Source organism: Chiloscyllium plagiosum, chromosome 20 (genome assembly GCF_004010195.1).
Source record: "Chiloscyllium plagiosum isolate BGI_BamShark_2017 chromosome 20, ASM401019v2, whole genome shotgun sequence".
Classification (NCBI taxonomy): Eukaryota; Metazoa; Chordata; class Chondrichthyes; order Orectolobiformes; family Hemiscylliidae; genus Chiloscyllium; species Chiloscyllium plagiosum.
This window is the reverse complement of record NC_057729.1, coordinates 36596400-36609311: the sequence shown is the minus strand read 5'-3', so window position 1 is coordinate 36609311 and position 12912 is coordinate 36596400. Positions and strand designations below refer to the sequence as shown.

The following is a 12912-nucleotide window of genomic DNA, read 5'->3' as shown; positions in this document are numbered from 1 at the left end:
CCCAAGAATTCGCTGCAAATTATGTGCAGCATCACAAAATACTTTTATTTACTATCTTTAAGACGTGTGACTTTTCATTTCTCTATATTATGAATGCTGTTTCTGTGAAGTGGAAGACAAATGCTGCTTTAAGGCAGAATTATTTACAGTTCCCAAGCTTTTTTTTGGCAATAAAAAGATGAAAAAACTTGAGTTTTACTGCTTACTTTGGCTGCTCAAAACTATATGATAAAGGAATATCTCACCGAGCTCAACATGAGTTGGACACTCACCTGATTCGCTCGAACTGAGGCCTAAGGTTTTTGACCCTTCGGTTTAAATTGTGTTGGCACATTCCAGGCAAGAAGGCATCAGAAAGTGGTGGAAAGTTCCATTGCCCAGAGAGCACCCTCTGAGACTAGGTAAAGGCAGGGAACATCTCCGGTGTGCAGGTTGTGTAGATGGTAATCACACTAGATAGGGACATTGAAGCAAGGAAGGCCTATGCTTTACTAGAGGGAAGGTAGAAGCAGATCTGTTCCCTGAGGCCCTGAAGGGAAGTTTTTTAAAAAAATTTAAAATTTTACGTTTTTGGGCCTCTTCTCACCGTAATCTGAATTGGCCTAGAATGTTTTTCACTGCTGCTGTTAACCCAAAGATATTGTACAAGCTTACTGCATCTTACAGCTGAAAACTGATACTGTGCCATTTTCTTATTTAGCTCTGGGTATTGTTGTTAAACTAATAGGGCATCTGTTGCAGCAAAGTCTTAGCATCCTCCTTATTAGGATACACAGCTGATCTCTGCATCAGTACTGATGTTTGTGCGGCAATCTTCCATAGCTGTTTCTCTAGGGTCTGGTAACTTGCGGTATTTTATTGATTGAAATTTGATTGTGTTCAGAATAAAGCTGATTTGTCTTTCTGTAAGAAACAGACGGTTAATGTAAAGCACATGTATTGCCTTATATTAAATTTCCATCCATAAGTGACACTTCTAATTGTTTATTGTGCATCAGTGTATTCTCCCTTAATTAGCTCGATAAAACTCTCCTCCACTGGAGACCACAGAAATAAATGAAACTTGGAATGATGGTGTATGTTACATTGTTAATTTCAGACAGTGACACATACAGGGAAGACTACAGCTAAGCAATTCATGGTGCAAACATCTGTAACTAGATTACTGATTTCATTCACTATGTCATCATTTTTGTCATCACAACTATGCTTAATTTGGTATTATATGCCACATCAGTGATGTTTTGAGAATAGGGTTTAGATAGGGTTGACCATGAGAACCTTTTTCCACGTATGGAGTCAGCTATTACGAGGGGGCATAGCTTTAAATTAAGGGGTGGTAGGTATAAGACAGATGTTAGGGGTAGATTCTTACTCAGCGAGTCGTGAGTTCATGGAATGCCCTGCCAGTAGCAGTGGTGGACTCTCCCTCTTTATGGGCATATGGAGGATAGGCATATGGAGGATAATAGGCTAGTGTAGGTTAGGTGGGCTTGGATCGGCACAACATCGAGGGCCAAAGGGCCTGTACTGCGCTGTATTTTTCTATATTCTATTCCGTCCTGCATATGTTTATCTGCCACTTCTTTGCGTGCCTCCTCCAGTCCCCACACCAGCTTCCTTGAAACAAACATCTACTTCTGATCTTGTCTTTGTACAGTCCAAAAATTGGATTGTGCCAGGAATCAAGTGTCAATATCCTTCCTTCCTTCCTTCCAGGCTCCCATTCCCATTCTCACTGTGTCTTTCAGCCCCTGTCACTTCCCTAATGCCTATTCTCTCTCTTTTTTACAATACCCCGTCCCATATTTTTCTCTTTACCCTTCATCTCACCTTTTTCCTGGCTTACCATCCAGATCCCAACTCTGTGGTGTAGTGGGAATCTTTTCTTGTTGTGTCAGCAGGTGCTGTCACAGTGAATGGAGACATCTTAATGCAATCAGTTCACCCAAATTGCTTGCAACAACCCCTTGGATATCTATGCACTTTACAGGAGACTCCCTAAGTAATTTGATGCTAATCCTAGGGGATGGCGGTCAGTAGGATTCCTGCAACTTTTTAATTTAATTGAAAATCTTTCATTTGGAACTTTGACACAAGCATTCAGGATATCTAAAATTGTAAGGGTACTTCTGTAACATTTTCAAATTAAGTCAAAGAGTTTTATTCTTTCAAGGTATTCATGCTTAAAAATCATTTAAAAATTTTGGGCTGTAAACCATTTAAAGATATTTTTGGAAGTTTATAGTAAAATGATATAAGATATAATTTTTTTTGTTTGCTAAATTAGACACCTTAATCCAACTTGTTTGTTCGCTGCTGTGTGATGAGCTCTTATGTGTGTATCTCAATATTAAACAGAGACCCAGCACACAGAGTCACATTTTAAATTATTGCCTGCACTGTTTTAAACATCATCACATAAGAATGCGTAGGGAAAGCCGTGTAATGTACTGGGACTTGAGCCAGGCTAACATCTCAAAATGGTGCCATGTAACCAGGGAGATGAGAGAGATATGGCAAAATGTATCTATATTGTACTTATTGTGAATTCTTCCAGATTCTCCTGATGATTTTCTTTGTGTGGTGATTTTACTGGCTTTTGTAATGCCAACTTGTTTGCTCTTTCAGTTGTCAGTTAAACTTAAAAGTAAAACAGATAAATATTGATCATTTATTTTTGCAGTTTGCTGTGTTTGCATTGAGTAAGGCTCCTTGAAAGTTTTTTATATGCAGTCATGATCAAATTAACTGTATTTATACCATCCTCACCAGAGACAGCAATTCACTGCATTTCCTCTGTACCTACAATAATTTGTACATGTTTCAATTTGCATTTTAATGTGTATAATTTCATAATATTCAGTATGACTGAGCCAATATCCTACAACCTGAAAATTTTAACAAGTTAGGTATGTATTTGTTATTACTGTAATCACCACCATACTTCCAGAATAATTTCTTGTTAAAATTATATTTCATTATTGCTGGTATTTTTTAGCAAAAATATCATTTGAAAAATGGTAATGTAAAATAGAAACGTACTTATTCATCGTTCCTGCATACTTACAATGAACCTATCTGGTTCATTTCTCCTTTGGATTATATCTTGTCTCTTTTCCATTTGCTTGACTCTGCTTTCTCAACATCTGGCTGTGTCAAAGCCGAGCTTTAACCTTCACAACCAGCTACACTTGATGACTAGGGCTGTAACATTTGTCTTAATCAAAGATCCTGATTCATTTTGCTGTACTAGTGGAATCTAGTGTAATAATAGCTAGTTTTCATTTTATTTTTAAAAACCGAAAGAACTGTGGATGCTGTAAATCAGAAACAAAATCAGAAGTCGCTGGGATAGCTCAGCAGGTTTGGCAACATCTGTGAAGAGAAATCAGAGTTAATGTTTCAGGTCCTGCTCTGAGGAAGGGTCACCTGACCCAAAGCATTAACTCTGATTTCTCTTCACAGATGCTGCCAGACCTGCTTTTCCAGCAATTTCTGTTTATATTTCATTTTTTTTTTGACTTTCAGTTACCTCCTGACTTTCACTGTAGGAAGAATTTGTGGACTACAGAAGGTTTATCAAGCCTTCTCTTTGACAGATTTGCTGATTCAGGCAAATGATCTAAATTACACTGACAGTCCGTCTCCAGTCTGTGCTGCTTTTTCACTATGACCTTCTGACCAGGAGTGGATGCCTCATGTATCATGGCTCATCCTCACTTCTGCTTTTCTCTTGCTTCACTATTGATGTCATGTTTAAGCAAACTAAACCTTGGACAAGGAGCATGTTTGAACACTAATTTGTAGGTGAGCAACTAGTCGTAATATTGGTGTTATTTTGTGAGAGAACAGAAAAGTGTTTAGCTTATGTCAAGGAGAAACATGGAATTTACTGCCTAACTTGTCACCTAGCAAGTAATTCTGCAAAGACCCTTTCACAGTCTAAACACTTTGTGCAATGGGCAACCAGGTGGCTCAGTGGTTAGCACTGCTGCCTCACAGCACCAGAGATCTGGATTCAATTCCACCCACGGCGACTGCCTGTGTGGAGTTTGCATATTTTTCCATGTCTGCGTGGGTTTCTTTTGGGTGCTTGGAGTTCCTCCCACAGTCCAAAGATGTGCAGATTAGGTGGATTGGCCATACTGAAATTGTCTATAGTGTTCAGGGATGTATGGACTAGTGGATTAGCCATGGTGAATGTGGGGTTTCAGGATATGGTAGGGGGCCGGCTCTTGGTGGGATGCTCTTTGGAGGGTCAGTGCTGACTCGATGGGCTGATTGGCTTTCTTCTCCACTAAATGGATTCTATGATTCTTATTTTTTAAAAATTGATATTGGATGATACAGTGTTATTAGATTGAGTTTGATTTGATTCATTCTTTCTTTGAAGAATTTTAAAGTCTACTGACATGAACTCTGGAACACTATCTGACAGATAACACCATTGGCAACCCATTAAGTTACAAACTAACCTCTCAAAACCTCAAAAATGTTGTCACTTGTAAAGCTGGAAATAGTCCCAATATGTACCAACGTACTATAGGTATTGACTGAAACTTTCCTTTCCACTTTAAAGAAATTGATATGTACTTGTTTTCTCAGTTTTCTTGTGTCTGACCACATAATGATTAGTTCACATTCTAAGACGTACAACTTTAAACCAACTTTGCAACATCTCTAACTTTAGGTAGCAAAAGTTGCTTATTGCTTCCAACCAGACTATCCCTGTGTGCATTTAATGAACTTGCTCTCGCACTCTCTAAACCTTGGCACTCTCTAAACCTCACAAGAGAGCCACGATCAATATTCAGTTCACTTCTATGTGTGAAATCCTCTTGCAATTTTTCATCATACTCTTTAAACCAATGTTTCATGTCATCATTGAGCTCTGTAGCGAGCCTGCATGGTTCCAAGTTTCTTCGCAAATTTTATGCATATTATTTTTGTATGTAAAGTCATTCACAAGCGGCTCAAATGATAGAAACAAATCTGTCTATATCCAGAATCTTAAATGAATGTCCACATTTGCATGATCTGCTGATTTTATAATATTTAACTTCATATTGATGGCTAATTTTATCAATTTGTTCTCAATGTTCAAAGATCACTTTGTTCTCTTTTCATGTTTTGATGATTTCAGATACATTCTTACTAATCATTACTGTCAGTGACTCAGTCCAGTTTAACGACATTGTTAATTTCCTTGCTAATTTCCTTGCCAATTGGGATATTTTATCCTCTTGCAGTACTACCGATGGCAAATAATAGAATCAAACATATATTCTGATCTGACAGTAACTTCTCCGAACACAAGAATACAGTTATTGGAATGACTAGTCAATCGTGTCCCAGTTAAGCATAACTAAATGTGACTTAGTAATCACCTGAGAAAGCAGACATAAATGAGAGATATCACAATGTCAGTAAGTTATGAATCTGAGGATCTTTTTGAATGTGGACACTGGAATTTTATCATTAGTCCTATTATTCTCATCTTCCATATGTTGTTTTCATTTTGCACACTGAGCACAAATCAATTTTCCAGCTTGATAGCATCAAAGTCTGTTTTCATAACTATTATAAGCAATAGTGAGGAGTTGGAGACTCTTGAACTAGCTTTAAATCTATTATAAACTCAATTTGAGGCACTTTTGTGCCTTGGCACCTGACTGTGATCGGGGGCAGGGTTACTGCCCAGATATGACTGCCTTCTCACTTTGCCTGGAAATGGAAAATTTACATGGTGACCACAGCAGTGGTAACATCTAAGTTTCTGACTGAGAGACCATGAACCTGGCTGCTGTAGCCTGGACCTTGCTGAAATCCAGTGAACCTCCCCTGCTGGCTTTGGAAAATGACTCCTTTGCAAATATCTCTTGCTGCCATTTCCGTGCCAATGGCCTTAAAGCAGGTCTGTTTCCATGGCAGCTTATGGTCTTTGTGCAAAAATGTCACATGCATTTTATTGTTTCTTTTATTGTTCCTCTTTCAAACTCTGATTTTGAAGCTCTTGCCATACACACAGTGACAAGAGAGTTTCTTTAATTTGAACAACAATCTACAACAGTTTCGCTGAGCAGCTGCTTTCTTTCATTGCAAACTTGTTCTTAGTGATACCAGAATACACTGTCTTAGTACTAGGGTTCTTTTGGCAACCTTGGTGAGCCATCATTTCAAAAGCAGCTGGTCCCATCATGGTGAGAAAGGCATTCACTTTTACTTTATTCGTTCACAGAATGAGGGTGTCGCTGGCTCAACCAGCATTTATTTCCCATCCCAAATTGCTCAGAAGGTCTCGAGTCACATAGTCCAGTTTCCTTACTTAAAGGACATTCATGAGCCACATAGGTTTTTCCAACCATTTGTAACGGACTCATGGTCATCATTAGACCTCTTAATTCCAGATTTCTTTTGTTGAATTCAAATTCCACCATGTGCCATGGCAGGATTCGAACTCAGGACCCCAGAACATTACCTGGGTTTCTGGATTAACAGTCGAGCCAAATGAAGTTTTACCTCTTGGGAGCCATTAGATTCTGTGCAATAAGTACATTTGTAGTATTGAACCAGATTATAGCAATATATACTTCTCCAAATATGGAACTTTTTCGAGCAACAATGAAAATGATTTGCCTCTGACATCTGATAAGAGCATTCTTCTCAGTACTTTGATTCATTAATCAAAAAGGTAGGATTGATGGTTATGGTCTAGTACTGGACCGAAAGCTATTTGTTACAGTACTGTTCAACTAATCAAAAACTGCAATGTATTTAAAATGAATTAAAGAAAAGATTTGCTTGTTGGAAGCATTCCTTGTATTTCAAGTCAGTAAAATCCACAATAGGTGAAATGATAATCCACGTGCTGAAAAATGTAGGCTGGAGCATACTATTAGTATGAAATACTATTTCATTTTTTTTGTAATAGCTACACTGTCTTTTGGGTACAATACATGCTTTAGGTTCAGGTAGACTCACATTATTGTTAATAATTACTTTCTGAAGTTCTGTGTTCAAGAAGGAGCTTGACATTTTCTTGTATGGATTATACCGGGAGCTGGAAATTCAGGTCAGTTTGGGGATGCGGGTGGACAATTGTAGTTTGCGCAGAGTTAGGTGGAGAGGAATTGACCCAGCGTTAATCCAAACTATGGAGTCCCATGCTTATTTGCCTGGGGTCCTTGCACTAGGAGTAATTGAGAGAATCAAATAAATTACAGCATCTTAAACCTAAGATTTTTTTTGTCTTTCGGGAATGAGTGAGTGCATTAAAAACCAAGTTCTTGATCCTTGACCCTTTTCATCTTCTCTACATTCAATAGCAGTACCAGTTTACAACTGACTGCACTTCTCTAACTAAGCAGCTTTGTTTATTAGAGATAATTGCGTGCACAACATATTAAAAAGTTGGGATTTAATGAAAGAAGGGAATAGGGTGCGTGACTCAATTAACTACTCAGCATGTGGTTGCCAGCTATTTTCGAGAATGTGTTCTGAGTAGCTAATATGGGCCACTGGTTCTGTGTTTTTGAAATAGTTTATGTATCATGAAATGCACCCTATGCAATGGTTAGAATTCTAATAAAAATAACACCTCCCCCTTTTTCTTTCAGAGCTCCCTGAAGAAAAGAGGTAGCCGCATTGCTACAAAACCAGAAAAGAAGCCCATGCTGCAGGTACCAAAACAATTTTCTTTCAGTGGTGGCAATATCAATGATTTGTTATAAATTATTTTAAATATAAGGCTTGCAGCTGTATAAATGTGAAAATGTTTAACTGCCCGACTGATAGGATGTGGTTTGAGTTTCCTTGGTTTTGTTTTTGGACATGTACAAGTGCATTAAAGGAGGTAGTAAGTTTATCTGTTTTAAATTAAGATGGGAGTAAAACAGCAGAGAAAACTGCTCAAGCAAACAGTGTAATAGGAGTGTAATTAGAAAGGCAATCTGAGACATTTTATTCTGTAACATGCTGATTTTTCGTGAACTTTAAACTCTTCTTAAAACAAGAGTTTTAAGCTAAAATGTGCAGACTTGATTTGATGTGTCATTTGTGTTCATATTCTTAAGAAATGTTCTTAAGAATACCACATTAAAGGTCTTTGGTAGTTTCACAACTGTTGCTACAGTTCAAAACATGTTGACAATCAGTTAGGCTGTTTCAAATGGGCTCTCCTTGGGCAAGCAAGTTGCTTGGGAAGATTTCTTAAAAATGCAATTGCAGCCCTTTGACAACAGTCTACACCACAATCATCTCCTTCAATGGCAACATTGACAGAGATATGATTCATTGGTCCATCCTAGAACAAGATAATGGTTAGTGTAGGAAGGTACAGAAGAATGCCAGAGTTCTGTTGTAAAAAAATTTTACTGCTAAATTTAAGAGATATCATTTTTCGCTTTAGAATTACAGGCATTATTTGAGATATTAGGCAATAGGGAACTCCCTGGCAAAGTTTGCAGCCTTCCCTGATAGATTCAGCAGGTTAAAACAAGTCCATGATCCTTGGATTATAGCTTAATGTTCCTTGCAAACATGATTACACAATTTTTAAATATCTTTTTAAGAATACTGCAGCTCAGATTTTGCGTAACGCTCTTTTGTGTTTCATTCACGAGGGTAACGTTCTCTCTGCTATGTTCCTTCTTTTCCCAAATCTGTTTATCCTAGAAATCAACCAGTACTTGTTCAATATCTTCCAAGCCAAGTGTTTATAGTATCAAGGGAATATCTTGCCCTCTAATTCATACCCTCCTCCATGACAATTGACTAGAAAGTACTTGCTTGCATCTAATGTCAACAGCAGGAAATTACAAAACCAAGGTGGCCATCGTACTTTTCATGTTGTAACATTGCTCAACATAGCATGATCCTACTTTCATTTGCCCTTAAGCTTGACTTGCAATTTAAATAGTCGTGAGTCAAGATAATCTGAATGAGTTTGCCTTGCAAATATGTGCAGTGTTGATCATTTTTCTTGATTAAATATAGGAGGATAGTGCTGATCTGAAATGTCAGCTCCATTTTGCCAAAGAAGAAGCCGCTGTGATGTGCAAAAAGCTGACCAAGTTAGTAAAAGAGAATGAAAACATGCGAGAGGAGCTGGTGAAGTACAGCTCTCTCTATGGTGATTTGGACAATGCGGTGTCTATTGGTGACATTGGAGAATCGCCTCATGTCAGAGAAGCTGAGCTAAAATTGCACCTAAAGCTGGTTGAAGAAGAAGCCAACATTTTGAGCAGAAGAACAGTTGAGCTGGAGGTCGAAAACCGTGGACTGAAAGCCGAAATGGATGATCTAAAGGGTCACGGTGAAAAAGACTCCTCAAACCAGGATATCAGACTGGGAATTACCAGCACAAGCTACGGTGAGTTTGGGGAGAATGTTGGGGAGCTCAGGCGTCACCTTCAGTTTGTGGAAGAGGAGGCAGAGCTTCTGAGGCGATCCTTAATTGAGATGGAGGACCAAAATAAGCACCTCATGAATGAACTGAATAGATATAAATCTGAGTCCAATCAGGAGTCGTCATGGTCAGATAGTTGTCCCTCGTTGACCGAACCTTCCCAAGAAGAGCTAATGACAGCAAGACTCCAAATCAATGACCTCAATGGGAAAGTCAAGAAGCTGGAATATGAGAATCGTGTGCTCGTTTCAAACCTTCAGCGTTATGACTTGGCATCCTACCACTGCCAAAAATGTTCCCGAGAGCTTGATGCTGACATTAGTGACTCTGCAGAGATGTCTTCACCCCAGCCAAGGAGAGAAGTACCAGTTGGAGGAGAAAATGATTCAAGGGAAACCCAAGAGAGAACCTCTGGTAGTGGAAGCAGCAGAATTGCTGATCATGATGATGTTGCTGCAAAATTCTTTGGAAGGAAAGACCTGGAAATTCTGTTTAGCATTAAAGATCAAGCTGAACTTGTTCGCGAAGTCATTGATCTCTTAATTTCAGACACAAGTGGCTTAAATTCTGGTGTCAAGCTTTGTTCAACTATTGATTTGCCAAATCAATCCTTCAGTGAAAGTAATGATGAAGCTGCTAATGCCAATGATCCTAAACTAATGAGCAGCATTAATTCAAGGCTACTTGGCTTAAAGACTGAGTTGGCATCAGTTACTGAGAAAATTGATTGTCTGGGCGAAACTATCAGAGAAGAAAGCAGAAGTTTGTCCCCTTTACCCCATCTAACAGAGTCAGCAAGCTTTCTATCCACAATGACAACAATGTCTCAGGACTTGCCCATGGATTCTGTTGGAAAAGACTTTGCAGCAGATTTAAAGGTAAGAGAATCTTTCTCCTTGCACCTTTCCTTCTTGTTCCCGTGATAACTTCCTGGTTTGTCATGCTACACAGTTGAAATAACAATAGTATTAAAAGTTTCTAAAGTGAACCCTCAATTAAGTTTCTCTAACATTAACAACAGAAGAGCTAACAACTCATTGCATGCAACCAACACCTTAAATCAGCATGGAGCTTTGTACCAATGAAGTGTGCATGGTACAAGAAAATGATGCATGTGTATGAATGAATGGAAAAAATTAAGCCATTGTGCTTATTTTGGTCCTCCATCTCAATAAAGCCAATTGTTGTTGAAGTTTGGACAGATAAATAATTGTAGTTGGCAATATAATGAGGTCCATAGTTATTCTTAATTATTTAAAGAATTGGAAATATTTGGATTGTCACTTATTCGAGTTATCACTAGCTTTAAATCAAATGGATGAATTTCAGTGCTCTGAAGCCTTTTGCTATAAAGTTCACTATAAGTTTCTTAAATTAGAATCAGCTTAGAAACATTTACAGGTTTGTGCTCGTGCTGCAGAGCTCCACACAACAGGGAGTGCAGATTCGGAATTTGGGTATGTCATCCTCTGTACTCAAATACCTAATATGCACTCCCACTAGGGAATGCGCTGTAACAGGGCTAGAGGCTTGCAAAGTGATCACCTGTTTCAATGTATCAGAGTCTGAATTCCCTAAAGTGCATCACATATATTGCATTCTTAACGTATCCTGTGTTTAAGTTTGTATGTTCTTAAATTGCATCCCCAAGGATCCCTACCAACCTGAAAATAAGGAGTTGGAACTCCGACCATTACATAATACTTGATACGGGATTAGGATTTGAATTCCAATCAGCACTTATCTTTATAAGCTCATAAAGGTCACATCTGAATATTACAATGTATTTTCCAGATAGCCAGAGATACACATTGTGCAAATAAATTGCATTTTTTCATTTATCCACTATAATTAGGCTAGAATGAGAATTATCAGGCTTCGCCCAGCAAAATCCTTACAGCAAAAGGCGTATTAATGACCTATAACTGAAAAAGAGGATCTGGGTAAACTAATTTCGGCCCCTTGCTCTAACTCGTCCACTCTGGCCAGTATAGTGGAATGGGTTTATCCAGAGCACCATCTACACTTACTATTGACCAACCAGTGCAGTCATGGACTAGGCAACAATTTAAAATGTTCTCCATCAAAATTGAATGAAAGGAGGAAAAAACATTTATATGGTGTCTTCCACAAGCTAAGGGCATGCAGAATGCTTTAAATCCAATGAGATATTTTTAAAATGTTAGCATTTATCACCATTGCAATATGAGACAGTAGTTCTCAATTTTTATTTGACTGAAGGGCCCAATATCAAACAATAAGCAGGAGCTGCATACATTGTGTGTTTTAAAAATGGTAATTAGCCATGGATTGAAAAGGACCATAGACATCTGTTTCCATAGAGACAGAGCAAGAGACAATTGGTGAAAATCAAATTGAAACATACCGTACGGCAGTGAGTTTGGACAAAATGAGAGGCAGGTCCATGAAATCTCCAGTTGGTATGGGAATTAAACCTGCACAAGGTCATTCAGTACCATACCTTAACCATCTCTCTAACAAACCAACTAATTCCCCACAAAGAGTTTTAAAAATGATTTCAAGAACACAATTTCACTGCTGCTTGGCAAGACAGACAAGGAAACCTGAGGTAGCATATGAGTATGATTCCACTAACGTTGTAGTCCATAGGGATCAGTACTGGGTTTGTTTGTCATTTATATAAATGATTTGAATGAAAATGTAGGAGGCAAGATTAGCAAGTTTGCAGATGAAATCAAAACTGGTGATATAGTGACGGTGAAGAAAGGGGTCTTGATCAGTTGGGTCAATGGGCTGAGAAGTAGTAGATGGAGTTTAATTTACATAAATGCGAGGCATTGCATTTTGGTAAAACAAACTAGGATAGGACTTGTACGATTAATGGCAGGGTCCAAATGTTGGCTGTGCTTTTCCAGCGCCACATTTTTCAACAATGACTCTCCAGCATTTGCAGTCCTCACTTTCTCCTACATAGTGTTGTTGAATAGAGCGACCTAGGGGCTCAGGTACATAATTCTTTGAAATTTGCATCATTGGTGGACAGAGTGGTTAAGAAGATAATTATTACGTTTGTCTTCATTGCTCAGATCTTTGTATATGGGAGTTGGAGCGTTATATTGAGATTGTATAGGATGTTGGTGAGGCCTCTTCTGGAGTAATGTGTGCAGTTCTGGTTGTCCTGTTATAGGAAGGGTATTATTAAATTGGATTCTAGACTAGAGTAGTGTTGGAAAAGCACAGCAGTTCAGGCAGCATCCAAGGAGCAGGAAAATTGACGTTTTGGGGAAAAGCCCTTCATCAGGAGTAGAGGCCGAGTGCCTACAGGGTGGAGAGATAAATGAGAGGAGGATGGGGGTGGGGAGAAAGTAGCATAGAGTACAATTGGTGAATGGGAGTGGGGATGAAGGTGATAGGTCAGAGAGGAGGGTGGAGTGGATAGGTGGAAAAGAAGATAGGCAGGTAGGACAAGTCATGGGGACAGTGCTGAGCTGCAAGTTTGGAGCTGGGATGAGGTGGGGGAA

At 38.7% G+C, this 12912-nt stretch overlaps 1 protein-coding gene across 4 annotated transcripts in view; it reads left to right on the top strand.

Moving 5' to 3' along the window:
• Positions 1 to 12912, top strand: part of soga1 (suppressor of glucose, autophagy associated 1) — a 102168-nt gene that overhangs the window by 42146 nt on the left and 47110 nt on the right. For all 4 annotated transcript variants that reach the window (XM_043710554.1, XM_043710553.1, XM_043710555.1 and 1 more), the window contains exons 4-5: positions 7620 to 7682; positions 8998 to 10287. In XM_043710554.1, coding sequence (XP_043566489.1) covers positions 7620 to 7682; positions 8998 to 10287 — 1353 coding nt within the window. The remainder of the gene's footprint in view (positions 1 to 7619; positions 7683 to 8997; positions 10288 to 12912) is intronic.